Source organism: Oncorhynchus clarkii, chromosome 10 (genome assembly GCF_045791955.1).
Source record: "Oncorhynchus clarkii lewisi isolate Uvic-CL-2024 chromosome 10, UVic_Ocla_1.0, whole genome shotgun sequence".
Taxonomy (NCBI): Eukaryota; Metazoa; Chordata; class Actinopteri; order Salmoniformes; family Salmonidae; genus Oncorhynchus; species Oncorhynchus clarkii.
This window is the reverse complement of record NC_092156.1, coordinates 2,058,598-2,081,886: the sequence shown is the minus strand read 5'-3', so window position 1 is coordinate 2,081,886 and position 23,289 is coordinate 2,058,598. Positions and strand designations below refer to the sequence as shown.

At 49.6% G+C, this 23,289-nt stretch overlaps 1 protein-coding gene across 2 annotated transcripts in view; it reads right to left on the bottom strand.

Moving 5' to 3' along the window:
- LOC139419371 (cell adhesion molecule 2-like) overlaps nucleotides 1-23,289 on the bottom strand; it is a 478,628-nt gene that overhangs the window by 23,319 nt on the left and 432,020 nt on the right. The window contains exon 8 of one of the 2 annotated variants that reach the window (XM_071169313.1): nucleotides 13,893-14,006. The exons of the other annotated variant lie outside the window; for it this stretch is intronic. Coding sequence (XP_071025414.1) covers nucleotides 13,893-14,006 — 114 coding nt within the window. The remainder of the gene's footprint in view (nucleotides 1-13,892; nucleotides 14,007-23,289) is intronic. 2 annotated transcript variants of the gene reach the window in all.

Genomic DNA, 23,289 nt, shown 5'->3' with positions numbered 1-23,289 from the left:
ACAGTACTATTTTACTATGTGGTATATCTTGTCTTTACTGCATTCTCTCATCTCTCTGTGTGTGTGTTTAGTTGTTTGCATGTTTGCGTGTGTAGCTGGTTGCATGGAAACATACAATGTGTATGTACTGGAGGAATGGGCATGGCTTTCAAGATGAAAGACTTTTAGGAGAGACTTATGTGGGACAGCGGGATACAGTCTGACACACACACACACACACACACACACACACACACACACACACACACACACACACACACACAGGATCTCTCTCTCTGTCCCACATTGAGGTACCAGTGAAAGCGTGTGGGACCCAACTCTAGATCATAAAATGTTAATTATGTTTTCAGAACAAATTACTGATAATTATTTAATAAAGTAAACCAATTATTAAGTATGAATTAATGATTTAATATAAACAACTTTGTCCTAAAATACAGGAAGTAAAAACAGAACCACCCAGAAGAAGAAGAGCTGATCTTTTTAGTGGATAACATATAATAACAAGGAAGACAAAACTACAAGGCTAGCGTTGTCCTCTTGGTACTATGGTCCAGAAGTGGGCCAGGTATTCTGGGTCAAGGTTAGTGCTTCCTCTTGGTACTATTGTCCAGAAGTGGGCCAGGTGTTCCTGTTCCGGGTCAAGGTTAGTGCTTCCTCTTGGCATGCTGACTGCAGGAGTGTCCACCAGAGATGTTGCAAGATAATTTCATATTAATATCTCTACCTTAAGCCACCTCCAACATCGTTTTAGAGAATTTGGCAGTACTTCCAACCGGCCTCACAACGTCAGACCACGTGTTTGTTGTTGTGCATGGCATCATGTGGGCGAGAGGTTTGTTGATGTCAACGTTGTAAACAGAGGGCCCCATGGTGGTGGTGAGGTTATGGTAATGGGCAGGCATAAGCTACGGACACCGAACACAATTGCATTTTATCGATGGAAATTTGAAAACATAGAGATACTGTGATGAGATCCTGAGGCCCATTGTCGTGCCATTGATCCACAGCCATCACCTCATGTTTCAGCATGATAATGCACAGCTCCATGTTGCAAGGATCTGTACACAATTCCAAGAAGCTGAAAATGTCCCAGTTCTTCCATGGCCTGTATACTCACCAGACATGTCACCCATTGAGCATGCTTGGGATGCTCTGGATCGACGTGTATGACAGACACTTATACGAAGTATGAGTGTGTGTGCTTGCTTGTGTGTGTGTGTGTGTGTGTGTGTGTGTGTGTGTGTGTGCGTGCCAATGCTTCCCTAAGGATTACTCAAAGTGTCTTGTGCCGTAGTAACGAATGGAGGGAACTATTAGCTGGAATTTATATTCTCCTTCAGCCAGGAGGATGGAATGATTTCTCTCTCTCTTTCTCTTCCCACTGCCCTTTTATACCTGATCACAGCTGTAACTCTTCCCCTGACGCATCTAAATGTGACAGATCATCAATAACCCGGAGCAGACTAAGTGGAGGACCCACACGTTACCTTTTAATTCCTGGAGAGGAGGGTGGAAAGAAGAGATGGGTAGAGGCAGAAGGAGAGAGGATGGAGAGAGAGAGACGGAGGAGTGGAGGAGATATGCATTACATTTTAATTGCTGGAGAGGAAGGTGGAGAGAGAGGGAGGGAGAGAAGAGGGAGGGAGAAGAGAGAGGGAGGGAGAAGAAGGTGGAGAGAGAGGGAGGGAGAGAAGGTGGAGAGAGAGGGAGGGAGAGAAGGTGGAGAGGTGAGGGGAAGAGAAGGGTGGAGAGGTGAGGGGAAGAGAAGGGTGGAGAGAGAGGGAGGGAGAGGAAGGTGGAGAGAGAGGGAGGGAGAGTAAGGTGGAGAGAGAGGGAGGGAGAGGAAGGTGGAGAGAGAGGGAGGGAGAGGAAGGTGGAGAGAGAGAGCGGGAGGGAGAGGAAGGTGGAGAGAGAGGGAGGGAGAGTAAGGTGGAGAGAGAGGAAGGGAGAGGAAGATGGAGAGAGAGGAAGGTGGAGAGGAGAGAGAACGGTGGAGAGGTGAGGGGAAGAGAAGGCGGAGAGAAGGAGAAAATGGCGGAGATGTGAAAGGGGGAGAGAAGGGTGTTGAGAATGAGAAAGAAAAAGTGGCAAGAGAGAGGGTGGCAAGAGAGAGACTAAGTGGAGGAGATACGCATTAACACTAATTCCTGGAGAGGAGGGAGGGAGGAGAGAACTGTAGATGCGTGGAGAGAGAGAGAGGGAGAGAGAAGGAGAGTGGGGAGGAATATAATGGAGCGAGAGAGAGAGAGAGAGAGAAAGTGAGAGAGAGGGAAGGTGGAATGTAAGGGAGCGAGGGATGGAGAGAGAGAGAGTGGGGAGGAATATAATGGAGCGAGGGAGAGAGAGAAAGAGAGAGAGAGAGAGAGAGAGAGAGAGAGGGACGGAGGAATGTAAGGGAGCGAGGGAGGGAGAGAGAGAGTGGGGAGGAATGTAAGGGAGCGAGGGAGCGAGAGAGAGTGGGGAGGAATGTAGGAGAGCGAGGGAGGGAGAGAGAGTGGGGAGGAATGTAAGGGAGCGAGGGAGCGAGAGAGGGTGGGGAGGAATGTAAGGGAGCGAGGGAGTGAGTAGAATAAATGTAGAAAAAGTGAGGCAGAGGGAGAGAAGATGTACCCAAGGCCGTTGTCTCAATATTTAACTACCCTCCTAGAGGAAGCAGCGACCAGAACCAGAGCCTTTACTACATCTCTCCTCTCCCTCTGTCCTTCCATTAAAAGCTTTAAGATTCAGATTAATGGCAAGGGTAATATTTAGATGAGCGTATCTCAGAGGAATATAAGGAATTCAGTATTACTATCTGGCTATCCTATCAAATCACAGGTCAATGTGAGGGGGTACAGGTCAATGTGAGGGGCTACAGGTCAATGTGAGGGGCTACAGGCCAATGTGAGGGGGTACAGGTCAATGTGGAGGGGTACAGGACTATGTGAGTGGGTACAGGTCAATGTGAGGGGGTACAGGTCAATGTGGAGGGGTTAGAGGTCAATGTGCGGGGTTACAGGTCAATGTGAGGGGGTACAGGTAAATGTGGAGGGGTTAGAGGTAAATGTGGAGGGGGTACAGGTCAATGTGCGGGGGTACAGGTCAATGTGAGGGGCTACAGGTCAATGTGAGGGGCTACAGGCCAATGTGAGGGGGTACAGGTCAATGTGGAGGGGTACAGGACTATGTGAGTGGGTACAGGTCAATGTTAGGGGGTACAGGTCAATGTGGAGGGGTTAGAGGTCAATGTGCGGGGTTACAGGTCAATGTGAGGGGGTACAGGTAAATATGGAGGGGTTAGAGGTAAATGTGGAGGGGGTACAGGTCAATGTGAGTGGGTACCGGTCAATGTGCAGGGGTATAGGTCAATGTGAGGGGGTACAGGTCAATGTGGAGGGGGATCAATAACAAACCCCTAGCGATACATTGTCTGAATGGGGGCAGCCAGCAAGGTGAAGGACGTCTCCATGACAGCAAGGAGAGATCCCTCCCTAGTTACAGTAGAGGTAAGGCAGCCCACCAGACCTTAGCAAAGAGAGATCCCTCCCTAGTTACAGTAGAGGTAAGGCAGCCCACCAGACCTTAGCAAGGAGAGATCCCTCCCTAGTTACAGTAGAGGTAAGGCAGCCCTAACACCAGACATTAGCAAGGAGAGATCCCTCCCTAGTTACAGTAGAGGTAATCTCTTCCCTAGTTACAGTAGAGGTAATCTCCTCCCTAGTTACAGTAGAGGTAATCTCCTCCCTAGTTACAGTAGAAGTAATCTCCTCCCTAGTTACAGTAGAGGTAATCTCCTCCCTAGTTACAGTAGAGGTAAGGCAGCCCTAACACCAGACCTTAGCAAGGAGAGATCCCTCCCTAGTTACAGAAGAGGTAAGGCAGCCCACCAGAATTTAGCAAGGAGAGATCCCTCCCTAGATACAGTATAGGTAATCTCTTCCCTAGTTACAGTAGAGGTAATCTCCTCCCTAGATACAGTAGAGGTAATCTCCTCCCTAGATACAGTAGAGGTAATCTCCTCCCTAGATACAGTAGAGGTAATCTCCTCCCTAGTTAGAGTAGAGGTAATCTCCTCCCTAGTTACAGTAGAGGTAATCTCCTCCCTAGATAACGTAAAGGTCATCTCCTCCCTAGTTACAGTAGAGGTAATCTCCTCCCTATTTACAGTAGAGGTAATCTCCTCCCTGGTTACAGTAGAGGTAATCTCCTCCCTAGTTACAGTAGAAGTAATCTCCTCCCTAGTTACAGTAGAGGTAATATCCTCCCTAGTTACAGTAGAGGTAATCTCCTCCCTAGTTACAGTAGAAGTAATCTCCTCGCTAGTTACAGTAGAGGTAATCTCCTCCCTAGTTACAGTAGAGGTAATCTCTTCCCTAGTTACAGTAGAGGTAATCTCCTCCCTAGTTACAGTAGAGGTAATCTCTTCCCTAGTTACAGTAGAGGTAATCTCTTCCCTAGTTACAGTAGAGGTAATCTCCTCCCTAGTTACAGTAGAGGTAATCTCCTCCCTAGTTACAGTAGAGGTAATCTCCTCCCTAGTTACAGTAGAAGTAATCTCCTCCCTAGTTACAGTAGAGGTAATCTACTCCCTAGATACAGTAGAGGTAATCTCCTCCCTAGATACAGTAGAGGTAATCTACTCCCTAGATACAGTAGAGGTAATCTCCTCCCTAGTTACAGTAGAGGTTATCTCTTCCCTAGTTACAGTAGATGTAATCTCCTCCATAGTTACAGTAGAGAAAATCTCCTACCTAGATAACGTAGAGGTAATCTCATCCCTAGTTACAGTAGAGGTAATCTCCTCCCTAGTTACAGTAGAGATAATCTCCTCCCTAGTTACAGTAGAGGTAATCTCCTCCCTGGTTACAGTAGAGGTAATCTCCTCCCTAGTTACAGTAGAGGTAATCTCCTCCCTGGTTACAGTAGAGGTAATCTCCTCCCTAGTTACAGTAGAAGTAATCTCCTCCCTAGTTACAGTAGAGGTAATCTCCTCCCTAGTTACAGTAGAGGTAATCTCGTCCCTAGTTACAGTAGAAGTAATCTCCTCCCTAGTTACAGTAGAGGTAATCTCCTCCCGAGTTACAGTAGAAGTAATATCCTCGCTAGTTACAGTAGAGGTAATCTCCTCCCTAGTTACAGTAGAGGTAATCTCTTCCCTAGTTACAGTAGAGGTAATCTCCTCCCTAGTTACAGTAGAGGTAATCTCTTCCCTAGTTACAGTAGAGGTAATCTCTTCCCTAGTTACAGTAGAGGTAATCTTCTCCCTAGTTACAGTAGAGGTAATCTCCTCCCTAGTTACAGTAGAGGTAATCTCCTCCCTAGTTACAGTAGAAGTAATCTCCTCCCTAGTTACAGTAGAGGTAATCTCCTCCCTAGTTACAGTAGAGGTAATCTCCTCCCTAGTTACAGTAGAGGTAATCTCTTCCCCGTGGTAAAGCGATCAATAGAACTTGACCAAAACAATGGAAATGCCATGGCAACGGCACTCACATGTCCTCCCCCATTCCCGATCCCGAATCGCTTCATTACTCCACGTATAAAGTAGCCTACATGTAGGCTACTGTTTATACGTGACTCATTTCAAGAAGCTAGGCGTATGTCGCGCGTCACTACTTCACAGGAGAGGCATTTACAAATGCTCAACACCCGTTGAATATGGCCGCTGTCAGTAAACGTTCCTGGGAGATGAGTTTGGATTGGGTTAGGGTGCCATGTAACACGCTATAACGTGAGCTGTTGACAGTCCTTTCTACCGTACTGTTTTTAAAGAAATACAAAACTTTTTGCTACTTTTCTCAGCAACATTGATGCCCTGAATGTAGCATGTGCTATCAACAGATCAGTTGGAAAAAGTGGATGGGCTACTTTCTGCATACGCCACGGTCAGTGTGAAACAGAGTGACTTGACACAACGCTGCCAAACAAGACGTAGCTACAAACAGAACGGAGTTAAACATGGTTCCAGTCTGTCGTGAAGAATACATACATGTTTACGGGTAAGAGTCTAGCTACATTTTCCAGATATACATTTCAAATTTAGTCAGAATGTAATTTTTATTGCAAGTTAAAGCATATTGTAGCCAGTAAACGTTAGCTTAGCGGCTCGCTAGCTAACGTTACATGTAGGATCTGTGTAGTAATAATATTTCAACCAGAATCCATTTGCGTTGCTAGTTATTAAAGCCTGATGTTAGCTAGCTAAGATTGAACCTAGTTGGTTAGCTTTAGCTACCTGCAGATTCATACTACAGCTATGACAATGTTTGTAATGTTAGTATGAGTTGGGATTATCCCGGTTCATTGTTTAGCTAGCTAGCTTCCTAGCTACATGTCTAAACAAAAGACTGGATTATTACATGGCACATTAAATCAGCCAGGTGTGTCTGTGGCCATCAATTCCATCAGTTGTATTTCATGAACATGTCTAGACAATAATGACCCAGACACTAGACGTGGGTTATAGCATCTCATGGTCCATCAATTTAGACAAGTGTGTCTGGGTAAGCGTCATCTAATAACGATCAAACATTTATCAAATATTTCTATCTGGACACTTTCTGTTTTTGATATTGCTCCCGAGTGGCGCAGCGGTCTAAGGCTCTGCATCTCAGTGCTAGAGGCGTCACTACAGGGCCTGGTTCGATTCCAGGCTGTATCACAACCGGCGGCGTACAATTGGCCCAGCGTCGTCCGGGTTTGGCCGGGGAAGGCCGTCATTGTAAATAATAATTTGTTCTTAACTGACTTGCCTAGTTTAAATAAAAGTTAAATAAATAAATAAAATAAAAACATATGAAACCTTAAAGACATGGGCGGGGCTAAACTCTTAAGAGGGTGTGGACGATGCTGAGTGGGTGTAGACAAAGAAGAGCTCTCCAGTAGGTGTACCAAAACATTCAAAGGCCATTATCTCAAAAGTGGGGTTAGAAGTTCATCAACTTTCAAATCAGAATTGTTCCCATTGTTCCTCAACTGTAGTGTTGATATATTATATATATTACTCTGAGTCTCAACTTTCATCCATTAAAAAAAAAACAGACAATATTTCAAATTTTGCTACAAAATACCAAATCGAGGAGGTCGGTCACACATGACTAGCTATGCTAGCAGCTTATACGAACGGGAGTTTTCATTTAGCAGACATGTTTTCTAACCTCAAGAAGGACCATTACTAAATATTATGCCACAATAACAGTCAAATATATCCAAATTGGATTTTAGTAACCACAATGTGGTTTTGACAAATATCCACTTTGTAAGATCATATTTTCTGAATGTGCGAAGGCGTCCTTGTTCTTTCCCCAAGGTCTGTGTTCCATTGATCTCTTGAGGTTAATGATGAGAATGCTATGTGCAGTGCAGATACACAGAGACTTCATAAATTATTCACACCTCTTGACTTATTCCACATTTTGTTGTGCTACAGCCTGAATAAAAACATTGATTCAATTGATTCTCTCGCCTCTTTTTTGAAAATGTATTGAAAATGAAAAATATAAATATCTTATTTACATAGTTTTCACACCACTGAGTCAATACATGTTCAAAAATCAACTTTGGCAGCGATTAAAGCTGTGAGTCTTTCTGGGTAAGTATCTAACAGCTACGCACACCTAGATTGTACAATACTTGCACATTATTATTTTTTAAATTCTTTAAGTCAAAACTGTAACTCGGCCACTCATGAACATTCAATGTTGTCCTGGTATACAACTCCAGTGTAGATTTGGCTTTGTGCTTTAGGTTATTGATCTGCTGAAAGGTGAACTTTCCAGTGTCTGTTGGACAGCAGACCAAAGCAGGTTTTCCTCTAGGATTTTGCCTGTGCTTAGCTCTATTCCATGTCTTTTTATCAACAAAAAAACCTCCCTTGCTGATGACAAGCATACCCATAACATGATGCAGCCACCACCATGCTTGAAAATATGAAGAGTGGTTGTCAGTGATGTGTTGTGTTAGATTTGCCCCAAACATAAAGCTTTGTATTCAGGACATAATGTTAATTTATTTTCCACATATTTTGCAGTATTACTTTAGTGTCTTACGGAAAACAGGATGTATATTTTGGAATATTTATATTCTGTACAGGCTTTCTTCTTTTCACTCTTGTCATTTAAGTTAGTATTGTGGAGTAACTACAATGTTGTTGATCCATCCTCAGTTCTCTCCTGTCACAGCCATTAAACTCTGTAACTGTTTTAAAGTCACCATTGGCCTAATGGTGAAATCCCTGAGTGGTTTCCTTCCTCTCCAGCAACTGAGTTAGGACGGTCGCCAGTATCTTTGTAGTGACGGGGTGCTCAAAGGGATATTCAATGTCTGCTTTTGGATGAGTATATAAAATATATTTTCATTTGTTCAACACTTTTTGGGTTACTACATGATACCATATGTGTTATTTCATACAATGAAAATGGGAAAATAGTAAAAATAAAGAAAAATAGTCCAAACATTTGACTGGTTCTGTAGATATAATAACATCATTCCACTTTGACATTATGGGATATTGTGTGTGTGACCAGTGACACCAAATCTCTATTTAATCAATTTTATTAAAATCAGGTTGTAACAATAAAATGTGGAAAAAGGCTGTAAAATCATCTGTATGAGGGATGAGGACACGGCCTTCGTGTCCAGGTTGGACTGAGCAACAGACACCTCAGGGATGAGGACACGGCCTTCGTGTCCAGGTTGAACTGAGCAACAGACACCTCAGGGATGAGGACACGGCCTTCGTGTCCAGGTTGGACTGAGCAACAGACACCTCAGGGATGAGGACACAGCCTTCGTGTCCAGGTTGGACTGAGCAACAGACACCTCAGGGATGAGGACACGGCCTTCGTGTCCAGGTTGGACTGAGCAACAGACGGTCAGAACTCCGGAGGGAGTTCCACATTCTGCCATTAGAACCAAAACCATTCCACATAACTCCAGTGTTCTGAATGAACTCTGAAGGTCGCTGGTCTGGCTGCTACTTTCTCTCTTTATTCTGTCCTTTATGTTCCTTTCTTTTCACAGCGGAGAGGGCTAATGGTCTCCAAGAAAAGAAGAGTCTCCGTTCGAGACGGTTAAAGCAAAGGATGGATTTTATTTTATTCTCCCCCGCTGCGTTCCAAACGGCACCCTATTCACTATAAAGTGCACTACTTTCGACCAGAGCCATAGGGCACTATGTAGGGAATAGAGTGTTGTTTAGGACAGCCTTATTCTCTGTGTCTTTTTAAGCAGACTCAGCCACATGACTGATCGCCAGACGCGGGTGGGCTCTCTGGGGCGATATCGGCTAGAAGGCCTCGAGGAGGCAGGCTGGCTATGAAAAGTGACTCGTAAATATATATTTTTTTAAAGTCTCAGATACTCTTGTGCTTTATTCAACCTCCCAGCCTTTGGAAGGTCAGAGATAATTTGTAAGCCATAAAAATGCATTTGGCAGATTTCATGGGGTGCAGAGAGGGGAGGAGAGATGGAGGAGGAGCAGGGGGAGGGAGACGGATGGAGAGGGAAGAAGGGAGGAAAGGGTGGTGGTGGAATCACATTTAATTGGTCCCGTTCACATGTTTAGCAGATGTTATTGTGGGTGCAGTGAAATGCTTGGTTTCCTAGAGTAATATTGAACAATGCACACTAATCTAAAAGTAAAAGAATGGAGTTAAATTAGGACAAGCAAGGTCCGAGTCCGGAGTGTACAGTTACAAGCTGCTTACCTATTGCAGATTCAGTCTTCCCAGCCTGGTGCAGGTCTACAATTTTGTTTCTGGTGTCCTTTGACAGCTCTTTGGTCTTGGCCATAGTGGAGTTTGGAGTGTGACTGTTTGAGGTTGTGGACAGGTGTCTTTTATACTGATAACAAGTTCAAACAGGTGCCATTAATACAGGTAACGAGTAGAGGACAGAGGAGCCTCTTAAAGAAGAAGGTACAGGTCTGTGAGAGCCACCATAATTTGCAAATAAATTCATTAAAAATCCTACAATGTGATTTTCTGGATTTTTTTCTCTCATTTTGCCTGTCATAGTTGAAGTGTACCTATGATGAAAATTACAGGCCTCTCTCATCTTTTTAAGTGGGAGAACTTGCACAATTGGTGGCTGACTAAATACCTTTTTAAAATAAAGTGGTGATCCTAATTGACCTGAAACAGGGCATTTTTACTGGGATGTCAGGAATTGTGAAAAACTGAGTTTAAATTGATTGTACTTCCGACTGTATATGAAATAACATATACGGAATCATGTAGTAACCAAAAAAAGGGTTAAATAAATCAAAATATATTTTAGATTCTTCAAAGTAGCCAACCTTTGTGTTGATGACAGCTTTGCACACTCTTGGCATTCTCTCAACCAGGTTCACCTGGAATGCTTTTCCAACAATCTTGAAGGAGTTCCCACATATGCTGAGCACTTGTTTGCACAAATTTACTTACAGATCTGAACGTGGATCCAATCCTTCCAGAAAACAATCTTTGCCGACCGAATCAAAATCCTCGTTGTCCAAATTGCTTCCCTGATCTGAGTCGTTGTCCAATCAGCTTCCCTGATCAGAGTCGTTGTCCAATCAGCTTCCCTGATCTGAGTCGTTGTCCAATCATCTCTCCTGATCCGAGTCTGACCAGTATTTTTTTCAAAGCTTCAATGTCGGTACACTTATTCATAGCTGCCTTCTTTTTAGCTTCCTGTTCAATATTTTTAGTTTGACCTTTTTGACCAACCTGAGAAGCAATTTTGTATGCTAAAGAGATGTAATGTAGCTCGGTGCGTCTCGTCTCTGAGCCAGGTAGCAAGAGTTTGCATTATGCATAAAAGATTATAGGCCTTGCTTTGTCCCACCCAGGTCAACTGCATATCCCTGGAAAGCTTATCTCATTGGCTACAAGACTCTCAAGGTGCAATAGTAGCCAGTCCCATGTGTAATGGATGCCTACAGCGCGTAACCACACGACGTCATATTTTTTATGTGGAAAGAGTCAGTTGGTGGACATTCCATTAAGTCATCCATCATCAGATAACATTGGTAATCACAGTCCACAGTAATGTCAGGACACCTCAGTACACAATAATGCCTCAGAGAGAGAGAGAGAGAGAGAGAGAGGGCACCTTAACTGTCAGGACACCTCAGTACATAATAATGCCTCAAAGAGAGAGAGGGGGCACCTTAACTGTCAGGACACCTCAGTACATAATATTGCCTCAGAGAGAGAGAGGGGGCACCTTAACTGTCAGGACACCTCAGTACATAATAATGCCTCAGGGAGAGAGAGAGAGAGAGAGAGGGGGCACCTTAACTGCCAGGACACCTCAGTACATAATAATGCCTCAGGGAGAGAGAGAGAGAGGGCACCTCATCTGTCCGGACACCTCAGTACATAATAATGAGAGGAGTAATTCAGGAGAGACTAGAGAGGAGTAATTCAGGAGAGACTAGAGAGGAGTAAATCAGGAGAGACTAGAGAGGAGTAAATCAGGAGAGACTAGAGAGGAGTAAATCAGGAGAGACTAGAGAGGAGTAATTCAGGAGAGACTAGAGAGGAGTAAATCAGGAGAGACTTGAGAGGAGTAAATCAGGAGAGACTAGAGAGGAGTAATTCAGGAGAGACTAGAGAGGAGTAATTCAGGAGAGACTAGAGAGGAGTAATTCAGGAGAGACTAGAGAGGAGTAAATCAGGAGAGACTAGAGAGGAGTAATTCAGGAGAGACTAGAGAGGAGTAAATCAGGAGAGACTAGAGAGGAGTAAATCAGGAGAGACTAGAGAGGAGTAAATCAGGAGAGACTAGAGAGGAGTAAATCAGGAAAGACTAGAGAGGAGTAATTCAGGAGAGACTAGAGAGGAGTAATTCAGGAGAGACTAGAGAGGAGTAAATCAGGAGAGACTAGAGAGGAGTAATTCAGGAGAGACTAGAGAGGAGTAAATCAGGAGAGACTAGAGAGGAGTAAATCAGGAGAGACTAGAGAGGAGTAAATCAGGAGAGACTAGAGAGGAGTAAATCAGGAGAGACTAGAGAGGAGTAATTCAGGAGAGACTAGAGAGGAGTAATTCAGGAGAGACTAGAGAGGAGTATTTCAGGAGAGACTAAAGAGGAGTAATTCAGGAGAGACTAGAGAGGAGTAAATCAGGAGAGACTAGAGAGGAGTAATTCAGGAGAGACTAGAGAGGAGTAAATCAGGAGAGACTAGAGAGGAGTAATTCAGGAGAGACTAGAGAGGAGTAATTCAGGAGAGACTAGAGAGGAGTAATTCAGGAGAGACTAGAGAGGAGTAAATCAGGAGAGACTAGAGAGGAGTAAATCAGGAGAGACTAGAGAGGAGTAAATCAGGAGAGACTAGAGAGGAGTAAATCAGGAGAGACTAGAGAGGAGTAAATCAGATATTGTCCATCCTGTGCATTAGCTGTCTGTTTGATGTGTCTGTAAAACACAACTTTCTGTAGTTAGTGGTGACTGTGTGTGTCTCTCTGCTGTGATGCAGAGAACGTTAATTAAAACAGTGAAACAACCCAGGAGGCAGAGGCTGATACCTACCAATCTACAGTTATCAACTTTCATATGAAACACTTGTGTTAGAAAACTAAGCAGACAATGTGCTGGTAAATCTAGTGCACTATATAAAGAACAACATGCCAGTAGTAAACTATATAAAAAAACAAGATGCCATTTCAGAGGAGCCCAGAAGAGGCCAGAGGAGCCCAGAAGAGACCAGAGGCCAGAGGCCAGAGGAGCCCAGAAGAGGCCAGAGGAGGCCAGAGGAGGCCAGAAGAGGCCAGAGGAGGCCAGAGGAGGCCAGAAGAGGCCAGAAGAGGCCAGAGGAGCCCAGAAGAGGCCAGAGGAGGCCAGAGGAGGCCAGAAGAGGCCAGAGGAGGCCAGAAGATGCCAGAGGAGCCCAGAAGAGGCCAGAGGAGGCCGGAAGAGGCCAGAGGAGCCCAGAAGAGGCCAGAGGAGGCCAGAAGAGGCCAGAGGAGGCCAGAATAGGCCAGAAGAGGCCAGAGAGACAGTAAAGAGTCCAAGCAACAGATCCACTGATGAAACACCAGAACAGTGAAGGGAGCGGGAGAAGAAAGCGAGGAGGATTTTCTCTAGTTGAGTGGAGGAGGAGAATAGGAGAGAAGGAATGAGGGAGGAGGTGCAGGGTCAGAGGAGAGGAGTGGTGGTGAGGAGAGAAGGAGTAGAGGAGGTGCAGGGTCAGAGGAGAGGAGGTGGAGGAGAGGAAAGGATAGTAGACTATACGGAGAGAAGATGAGGAGGAGAGGAAAGATGGTGGAGGAGAAGGAGGAGGAGAGGAAAGGGGAAAGGAGAGGAGGTAGAGAGGAGGTGGAGGAGAGGAGAGAAGGAATGAGGGAGGAGGTGCAGGGTCAGAGGAGAGGAGTGGTGGAAAGATGAAAGGATAGTAGACTATACGGAGAGAAGATGAGGAGGAGGAGGAGGAGGAGGAGAGGAGGTGGTGGAGAGGAGAGAAGGAGTAGAGGAGGTGGAGGAGAGGAAAGATGGTGGAGGAGAAGGAGGAGGAGAGGAAAGGAGAGGAGGTAGAGAGGAGGTGGAAGAGAGGAGAGAAGGAGGAGAGGAGGTGGAGGAGAGGAGAGAAGGAGGAGAGGAGGTGGAGGAGAGGAGAGAAGGAGGAGAGGAGGTGCAGGGTCAGAGGAGAGGAGTGGTGGAAAGATGAAAGGATAGTAGACTATACGGAGAGAAGATGAGGAGGAGGAGGAGGAGGAGGAGAGGAGGTGGAGGAGGTGGAGGAGAGGAAAGATGGTGGAGGAGAAGGAGGAGGAGAGGAAAGGAGAGGAGGTAGAGGAGAGGAGAGAAGGAGAGGAGGTGGAGGAGAGGAGAGAAGGAGGAGAGGAGAGAAGGAGGAGAGGAGGTGGAGGAGAGGAGAGAAGGAGGAGAGGAGGAGAAGAGGTGGAGGGGTGGGTAAGGTGGTACTATACCTCTGTTGTTGATGTTTGTAGGGTCTGAGGAGGCGATGTGGGGTCTAGGGGGACGGTGGTGTCTGGTGGGGCGGGGGGCAGGGGTGGTGTATGGAGGGAAGGTGGTGGGGAAGTCTGGCGACACACACGCACACATATAGACAGGCACACAGGTACGCAGGCACACACACACACACACACACACACAAACACAAACACACAAACACATAGCAACTGAAATCAGAACACAAGGGCATGAGAAATTCACTTGAAAAGGGTTAAAGTTAAACTAAATAATCAAAAGTATATGGACAGCTGCTCGGCGAACATCTCATTCCAAAATCATGGGCATTAAAATGGAGTTGGTCCCCTCCTTTGCTGCTATAACAGCCTCCACTCTTCTGGGAAGGCTTTCCACTAGATGTTGGAACGTTGCTGTAATAACAGCATCCACTCTCCTGGGAAGGCTTTCCACTAGATGTAGGAACATTGCTGCTATAACAGCCTCCACTCTTTTGGGAAGGCTTTCCACTAGATGTTGGAGCATTGCTGCTACAACAGCCTCCACTCTTCTGGGAAGGCTTTCCACTAGATGTAGGAACATTGCTGCTATAACAGCCTCCACTCTTCTGGGAAGGCTTTCCACTAGATGTTGGAACATTGCTACAGGAACTTGCTTCCATTCAGCCACAAGAGCATTAGTGAGGTCGGGCACTGATGTTGGGCGATTAGGCCCGGCTCACAGTCGGTGTTGCAATGCCAAAGGGGTTCGATGGGATTGAGGTCAGGACATCTACAATGTCATTGTATGCTGTAGTGTTAGGATTTCCCTTCACTGGAACTAAGAGGCCTGAACCATGAAAAACAGCCCTAGACCATTATTCCTCCTCTACCAAACTTTACAGTTAGCACTATGCATTGGGGCAGGTAGCGTTCTCCTGGCATCCCCCAAACCCAGAGTCGGCCGTCGGACTGCCAGATAATGAAGAGTGATTCATAACTCCAGAGAACGCGTTTCCACTGCTCCTGAGTTCAATAGTGGCGAGCTTTACACCATTCCAGCTGACGCTTGGCATTGCGCACGGTGATCTTAGGCTTGTGTGCGGCTGCTCTGCCATGGAAACTCATTTCATGAAGCTCCCGATGAATAGTTATTGTGCTGACGTTGCTTCCAGAGGCAGTTTGGAACTCAATAGTGAGCGTTGCAACCGAGGACAGACGATTTTTACCCGCTACAGTGCTCGGCGGTCCCGTTGTTGCCACGAGGATGGCAGAAGACGCCCAAAGTTGGGTTGAATCCAGCGACAGAAAGTAGATTTTTAGATTTTTTTTTAGATTTATGTTTTAGGTCTATAAACAAACATGAACCATTCAGAGTTAATGCTTAACCTCAACCATTCAGAGTAAATGCCTAACCTTAAAAATGTGGAATTAATGCCTCAACTTCAACGTAAAAACGTGAACCAATCAAACTTCGACGTTTAAGAAACATGGCTGAACGTCTCATGTAGGATCTCATTTGACAACTCTTTTTGTTGCTGAGAAACATTCCTGTACAGGTAAAGCAGATGATTTCCATAAATTCACAGAAAACCTACACACTGTTATATTGCAGTTTTTGTGCAATTGCTAATTGCTTATTGGTCAAACCTGAAGTCACATGGGTCAAACCTGAAGTCACATTGGTCAAACCTGAAGTCACATGGGTCAAACCTGAAGTCACATGGGTCAAACCTGAAGTCACATTGGTCAAACCTGAAGTCACATGGGTCAAACCTGAAGTCACAAGGGTCAAACCTGAAGTCACATGGGTCAAACCTGAAGTCACATGGGTCAAACCTGAAGACACATTGGTCAAACCTGAAGTCACATGGGTCAAACCTGAAGTCACAAGGGTAAAACCTGAAGTCACATGGGTCAAACCTGAAGTCACATTGTCAAAACTCTTCACACAGTCAGCGAAAGAGAAGAGTACATTTTCACACAAAATTTATTCAATGACCACATTCCCCTGAAATCCATACCTCTGTTCTCATTTACACTCCAACACCTGCTAAACTATATATTTGCAGGACGGGTTTTCAAACGCAAACACACCGTGTCCAAAACTGTTAAAAACACATTCAACACAGAATGATGGCAAATGTCGGGTATTTCTGCAGTAACCAGACTGAAACAAATTGAAAATCTCAGCAGAATATGTAATCATTCCAAAACACGGCACTTTGCAATGTCAGCTGAAAGCCGAACCAAGTGTCCTGTTTTTAGTCTAGTTACCAAACAGATAAAAGACGACAGCTTCGGAATGATTTAGTTTGGAAACATGGATCAAAGAAGACAGGTTGGTGGGGGAAGAAGAGTGTCAGGGAGAAGGAGAGGGAGACAGGTTGGTGGGGAGAGAAGAGTGGCAGGGAGAGGGAGAGGGAGACAGGTTGGTGGGGATAGAAGAGTGTCAGGGAGAAGGAGAGGGAGACAGGTTGGTGGGGAGAGAAGAGTGGCAGGGAGAGGGAGAGGGAGACAGGTTGGTGGGGATAGAAGAGTGTCAGGGAGAGGGAGACAGGTTGGTGGAGGAAGAAGAGTGGCAGGGAGAGGGAGACAGGTTGGTGGGGAGAGAAGAGTGTCAGGGAGATGGAGAGGGAGACAGGTTGGTGGGGAGAGAAGAGTGGCAGGGAGAGGGAGACAGGTTGGTTGGGAGAGAAGAGTGGTAGGGAGAGGGAGACAGGTTGGTGGGGGAAGAAGAGTGGCAGGGAGAGGGAGACAGGTTGGTGGGGAGAGAAGAGTGTCAGGGAGAGGGAGACAGGTTGGTGGGGGAAGAAGAGTGGCAGGGAGAGGGAGACAGGTTGGTGGGGAGAGAAAAGTGGTAGGGAGAGGGAGACAGGTTGGTGGGGGAAGAAGAGTGGCAGGGAGAGGGAGACAGGTTGGTGGGGAGAGAAGAGTGGTAGGGAGAGGGAGACAGGTTGGTGGGGGAAGAAGAGTGGCAGGGAGAAGGAGACAGGTTGGTGGGGGAAGAAGAGTGGCAGAGAGAGGGAGACAGGTTGGTGGGGAGAGAAGAGTGGTAGGGAGAGGGAGACAGGTTGGTGGGGGAAGAAGAGTGGCAGGGAGAAGGAGACAGGTTGGTGGGGGAAGAAGAGTGTCAGTGAGAGGGAGACAGGTTGGTGGGGAGAGCAGAGTGGCAGGGAGATGGAGAGGGAGACAGGTTGGTGGGGAGAGAAGAGTGGCAGGGAGAGGGAGACAGGTTGGTGGGGACAGAAGAGTGGCAGGGAGAGGGAGAGGGAGACAGGTTGGTGGGGAAAGAAGAGTGGTAGGGAGAGGGAGACAGGTTGGTGGTGAAAGAAGAGTGGCAGGGAGAGGGAGACAGGTTGGTGGGGAGAGAAAAGTGGTAGGGAGAGGGAGACAGGTTGGTGGGGAGAGAAGGGTGGTAGGGAGAGGGAGACAGGTTGGTGGGGAGAGAAGAGTGGTAGGGAGAGGGAGACAGGTTGGTGGGGAGAGAAGAGTGGTAGGGAGAGGGAGACAGGTTGGTGGGGAGAGAAGAGTGGCAGGGAGAGGGAGACAGGTTGGTGGGGAGAGAAGAGTGGCAGGGAGAGGGAGACAGGTTGGTGGGGAGAGAAGAGTGGCAGGGAGAGGGAGACAGGTTGGTGGGGAGAGAAGAGTGGCAGGGAGAGGGAGAGGGAGACAGGTTGGTGGGGAAAGAAGAGTGGCAGGGAGAGGGAGACAGGTTGGTGGGGAGAGAAGAGTGGCAGGGAGAGGGAGACAGGTTGGTGGGGGAAGGAGAGTGGCAGTGAGAGGGAGACAGGTTGGTGGAGAAAGAAGAGTGGCAGGGAGAGGGAGACATGTTGGTGGGGAGAGAAGAGTGGCAGGGAGAGTGAGACAGGTTGGTGGGGGGAGAAGAGTGGCAGGGAGAGGGAGACAGGTTGGTGGGGAGAGAAGAGTGGCAGGGAGAGGGAGACAGGTTGGTGGAGAAAGAAGAGTGGCAGGGAGAGGGAGACAAGTTGGTGGGGAGAGAAGAGTGGCAGGGAGAGGGATACAGGTTGGTGTGGAGAGAAGAGTGGCAGGGAGAGGGAGACAGGTTGGTGGGGAGAGAAGAGTGGCATGGAGAGGGAGAGGGAGACAGGTTGGTGGGGAGAGAAGGGTGGCAGGGAGAGGGAGACAGGTTGGTGGGGAGAGAAGAGTGGCAGGGAGAGGGAAACAGGTTGGTGGGGAGAGAAGAGTGGCAGGGAGAGGGAGACAGGTTGGTGGAGGAAGAAGAGTGGCAGGGAGAGGGAGAGGGAGACAGGTTGGTGGGGAGAGAAGAGAGGCAGGGAGAGGGAGACAGGTTGGTGGGGAAGAAGAGTGGCAGGGAGAGGGAGAGGGAGACAGGTTGGTGGGGAGAGAAGAGTAGCAGGGAGAGGGAGACAGGTTGGTGGGGAAGAAGAGTGGCAGGGAGAGGGAGAGGGAGACAGGTTGGTGGGGAGAGAAGAGTGGCAGGGAGAGGGAGACAGGTTGGTGGGGATAGAAGAGTGGCAGGGAGAGGGAGACAGGTTGGTGGGGAGAGAAGAGTGGCAGGGAGAGGGAGACAGGTTGGTGGGGAGAGAAGAGTGGCAGGGAGAGGGAGACAGGTTGGTGGGGAGAGAAGAGTGGCAGGGAGAGGGAGACAGGTTGGTGGGGAGAGAAGAGTGGCAGGGAGAGGGAGAGGGAGACAGGTTGGTGGGGGAAGAAGAGAGGCAGGGAGAGGGAGAGGGAGACAGGTTGGTGGGGAAAGAAGAGTGGCAGGGAGAGGGAGACAGGTTGGTGGGGAGAGAAGAGTGGCAGGGAGAGGGAGACAGGTTGGTGGGGGAAGGAGAGTGGCAGTGAGAGGGAGACAGGTTGGTGGAGAAAGAAGAGTGGCAGGGAGAGGGAGACATGTTGGTGGGGAGAGAAGAGTGGCAGGGAGAGTGAGACAGGTTGGTGGGGGGAGAAGAGTGGCAGGGAGAGGGAGACAGGTTGGTGGGGAGAGAAGAGTGGCAGGGAGAGGGAGACAGGTTGGTGGAGAAAGAAGAGTGGCAGGGAGAGGGAGACAAGTTGGTGGGGAGAGAAGAGTGGCAGGGAGAGGGATACAGGTTGGTGTGGAGAGAAGAGTGGCAGGGAGAGGGAGACAGGTTGGTGGGGAGAGAAGAGTGGCATGGAGAGGGAGAGGGAGACAGGTTGGTGGGGAGAGAAGGGTGGCAGGGAGAGGGAGACAGGTTGGTGGGGAGAGAAGAGTGGCAGGGAGAGGGAAACAGGTTGGTGGGGAGAGAAGAGTGGCAGGGAGAGGGAGACAGGTTGGTGGAGGAGAGAAGGGTGGTAGGTAGAGGGAGACAGGTTGGTGGGGAGAGAAGAGTGGTAGGGAGAGGGAGACAGGTTGGTGGGGAGAGAAGAGTGGTAGGGAGAGGGAGACAGGTTGGTGGGGGAAGAAGAGTGACAGGGAGAGGGAGAGGGAGACAGGTTGGTGGGCAGAGAAGAGAGGCAGGGAGAGGGAGACAGGTTGGTGGGGAAGAAGAGTGGCAGGGAGAGGGAGAGGGAGACAGGTTGGTGGGGAGAGAAGAGAGGCAGGGAGAGGGAGACAGGTTGGTGGGGAAGAAGAGTGGCAGGGAGAGGGAGAGGGAGACAGGTTGGTGGGGAGAGAAGGGTGGCAGGGAGAGGGAGACAGGTTGGTGTGGAGAGAAGAGTGGCAGGGAGAGGGAGACAGGTTGGTGGGGAGAGAAGAGTGGCAGGGAGAGGGAAACAGGTTGGTGGGGAGAGAAGAGTGGCAAGGAGAGGGAGACAGGTTGGTGGAGGAAGAAGAGTGGCAGGGAGAGGGAGAGGGAGACAGGTTGGTGGGGAGAGAAGGGTGGCAGGGAGAGGGAGACAGGTTGGTGGGGAGAGAAGAGTGGCAGGGAGAGGGAAACAGGTTGGTGGGGAGAGAAGAGTGGCAAGGAGAGGGAGACAGGTTGGTGGAGGAAGAAGAGTGGCAGGGAGAGGGAGAGGGAGACAGGTTGGTGGGGAGAGAAGAGAGGCAGGGAGAGGGAGACAGGTTGGTGGGGAAGAAGAGTGGCAGGGAGAGGGAGAGGGAGAGAGGTTGGTGGGGAGAGAAGAGTAGCAGGGAGAGGGAGACAGGTTGGTGGGGAAGAAGAGTGGCAGGGAGAGGGAGAGGGAGACAGGTTGGTGGGGAGAGTAGAGTGACAGGGAGAGGGAGACAGGTTGGTGGGGATAGAAGAGTGGCAGGGAGAGGGAGACAGGTTGGTGGGGATCGAAGAGTGGTAGGGAGAGGGAGACATGTTGGTGGGGAGAGAAGGGTGGTAGGTAGAGGAAGACAGGTTGGTGGGGAGAGAAGGGTGGTAGGGAGAGGGAGACAGGTTGGTGGGGAGAGAAGAGTGGTAGGGTGAGGGAGACAGGTTGGTGGGGAGAGAAGAGTGGTAGGGAGTGGGAGACAGTTTGGTGGGGAGAGAAGAGTGGTAGGGAGAGGGAGACAGGTTGGTGGGGAGAGAAGAGTGGTAGGGAGAGGGAGACAGGTTGGTGGGGGAAGAAGAGTGACAGGGAGAGGGAGAGGGAGACAGGTTGGTTGGGAGAGAAGAGAGGCAGGGAGAGGGAGACAGGTTGGTGTGGAAGAAGAGTGGCAGGGAGAGGGAGAGGGAGACAGGTTGGTGCGGAGAGAAGGGTGGCAGGGAGAGGGAGACAGGTTGGTGGGGAGAGAAGAGTGGCAGGGAGAGGGAGACAGGTTGGTGGGGTGAGAAGAGTGGCAGGGAGAGGGAGAGAGGTTGGTGGGGAAATAAGAGTGGCAGGGAGAGGGAGACAGGTTGGTGGGGAGAGAAAAGTGGTAGGGAGAGGGAGACAGGTTGGTGGGGAGAGAAGGGTGGTAGGGAGAGGGAGACAGGTTGGTGGGGAGAGAAGAGTGGTAGGGAGAGGGAGACAGGTTGGTGGGGAGAGAAGAGTGGTAGGGAGAGGGAGACAGGTTGGTGGGGAGAGAAGAGTGGGAGGGAGAGGGAGACAGGTTGGTGGGGAGAGAAGAGTGGTAGGGAGAGGGAGACAGACAGGTTGGTGGGGAGAGAAGAGTGGTAGGGAGAGGGAGACAGGTTGGTGGGGAGAGAAGAGTGGTAGGGAGAGGGAGACAGGTTGGTGGGGAGAGAAGAGTGGTAGGGAGAGGGAGACAGGTTGGTGGGGGAAGAAGAGTGACAGGGAGAGGGAGAGGGAGACAGGTTGGTGGGGAGAGAAGAGAGGCAGGGAGAGGGAGACAGGTTGGTGGGGAAGAAGAGTGGCAGGGAGAGGGAGAGGGACACAGGTTGGTGGGGAGAGAAGAGTAGCAGGGAGAGGGAGACAGGTTGGTGGGGAAGAAGAGTGGCAGGGAGAGGGAGAGGGAGACAGGTTGGTGGGGAGAGTAGAGTGGCAGGGAGAGGGAGACAGGTTGGTGGGGATAGAAGAGTGGCAGGGAGAGGGAGACAGGTTGGTGGGGATCGAAGAGTGGTAGGGAGAGGGAGACATGTTGGTGGGGAGAGAAGGGTGGTAGGTAGAGGAAGACAGGTTGGTGGGGAGAGAAGGGTGGTAGGGAGAGGGAGACAGGTTGGTGGGGAGAGAAGAGTGGTAGGGTGAGGGAGACAGGTTGGTGGGGAGAGAAGAGTGGTAGGGAGAGGGAGACAGTTTGGTGGGGAGAGAAGAGTGGTAGGGAGAGGGAGACAGGTTGGTGGGGAGAGAAGAGTGGTAGGGAGAGGGAGACAGGTTGGTGGGGGAAGAAGAGTGACAGGGAGAGGGAGAGGGAGACAGGTTGGTGGGGAGAGAAGAGAGGCAGGGAGAGGGAGACAGGTTGGTGTGGAAGAAGAGTGGCAGGGAGAGGGAGAGGGAGACAGGTTGGTGCGGAGAGAAGGGTGGCAGGGAGAGGGAGACAGGTTGGTGGGGAGAGAAGAGTGGCAGGGAGAGGGAGACAGGTTGGTGGGGTGAGAAGAGTGGCAGGGAGAGGGAGAGAGGTTGGTGGGTAAATAAGAGTGGCAGGGAGAGGGAGACAGGTTGGTGGGGAGAGAAAAGTGGTAGGGAGAGGGAGACAGGTTGGTGGGGAGAGAAGGGTGGTAGGGAGAGGGAGACAGGTTGGTGGGGAGAGAAGGGTGGTAGGGAGAGGGAGACAGGTTGGTGGGGAGAGAAGAGTGGTAGGGAGAGGGAGACAGGTTGGTGGGGAGAGAAGAGTGGTAGGGAGAGGGAGACAGGTTGGTGGGGAGAGAAGAGTGGTAGGGAGAGGGAGACAGGTTGGTGGGGAGAGAAGAGTGGTAGGGAGAGGGAGACAGTTTGGTGGGGAGAGAAGAGTGGTAGGGAGAGGGAGACAGGTTGGTGGGGAGAGAAGAGTGGTAGGGAGAGGGAGACAGGTTGGTGGGGGAAGAAGAGTGACAGGGAGAGGGAGAGGGAGACAGGTTGGTGGGGAGAGAAGAGAGGCAGGGAGAGGGAGACAGGTTGGTGGGGAAGAAGAGTGGCAGGGAGAGGGAGAGGGAGACAGGTTGGTGGGGAGAGAAGGGTGGCAGGGAGAGGGAGACAGGTTGGTGGGGAGAGAAGAGTGGCAGGGAGAGGGAGACAGGTTGGTGGGGTGAGAAGAGTGGCAGGGAGAGGGAGAGAGGTTGGTGGGGAAATAAGAGTGGCAGGGAGAGGGAGACAGGTTGGTAGGGAGAGGGAGACAGGTTGGTGGGGAGAGAAGGGTGGTAGGGAGAGGGAGTCAGGTTGGTGGGGAGAGAAGGGTGGTAGGGAGAGGGAGACAGGTTGGTGGGGAGAGAAGAGTGGTAGGGAGAGGGAGACAGGTTGGTGGGGAGAGAAGAGAGGCAGGGAGAGGGAGACAGGTTGGTGGGGAGAGAAGAGTGGTAGGGAGAGGGAGACAGGTTGGTGGGGAGAGAAGAGTGGTAGGGAGAGGGAGACAGGTTGGTGGGGAGAGAAGAGTGGTAGGGAGAGGGAGACAGGTTGGTGGGGAGAGAAGAGTGGTAGGGAGAGGGAGACAGGTTGGTGGGGAGAGAAGAGTGGTAGGGAGAGGGAGACAGGTTGGTGGGGGAAGAAGAGTGACAGGGAGAGGGAGAGGGAGACAGGTTGGTGGGCAGAGAAGAGAGGCAGGGAGAGGGAGACAGGTTGGTGGGGAAGAAGAGTGGCAGGGAGAGGGAGAGGGAGACAGGTTGGTGGGGAGAGAAGAGAGGCAGGGAGAGGGAGACAGGTTGGTGGGGAAGAAGAGTGGCAGGGAGAGGGAGAGGGAGACAGGTTGGTGGGGAGAGAAGGGTGGCAGGGAGAGGGAGACAGGTTGGTGTGGAGAGAAGAGTGGCAGGGAGAGGGAGACAGGTTGGTGGGGAGAGAAGAGTGGCATGGAGAGGGAGAGGGAGACAGGTTGGTGGGGAGAGAAGAGTGGTAGGGAGAGGGAGACAGTTTGGTGGGGAGAGAAGAGTGGTAGGGAGAGGGAGACAGGTTGGTGGGGAGAGAAGAGAGGCAGGGA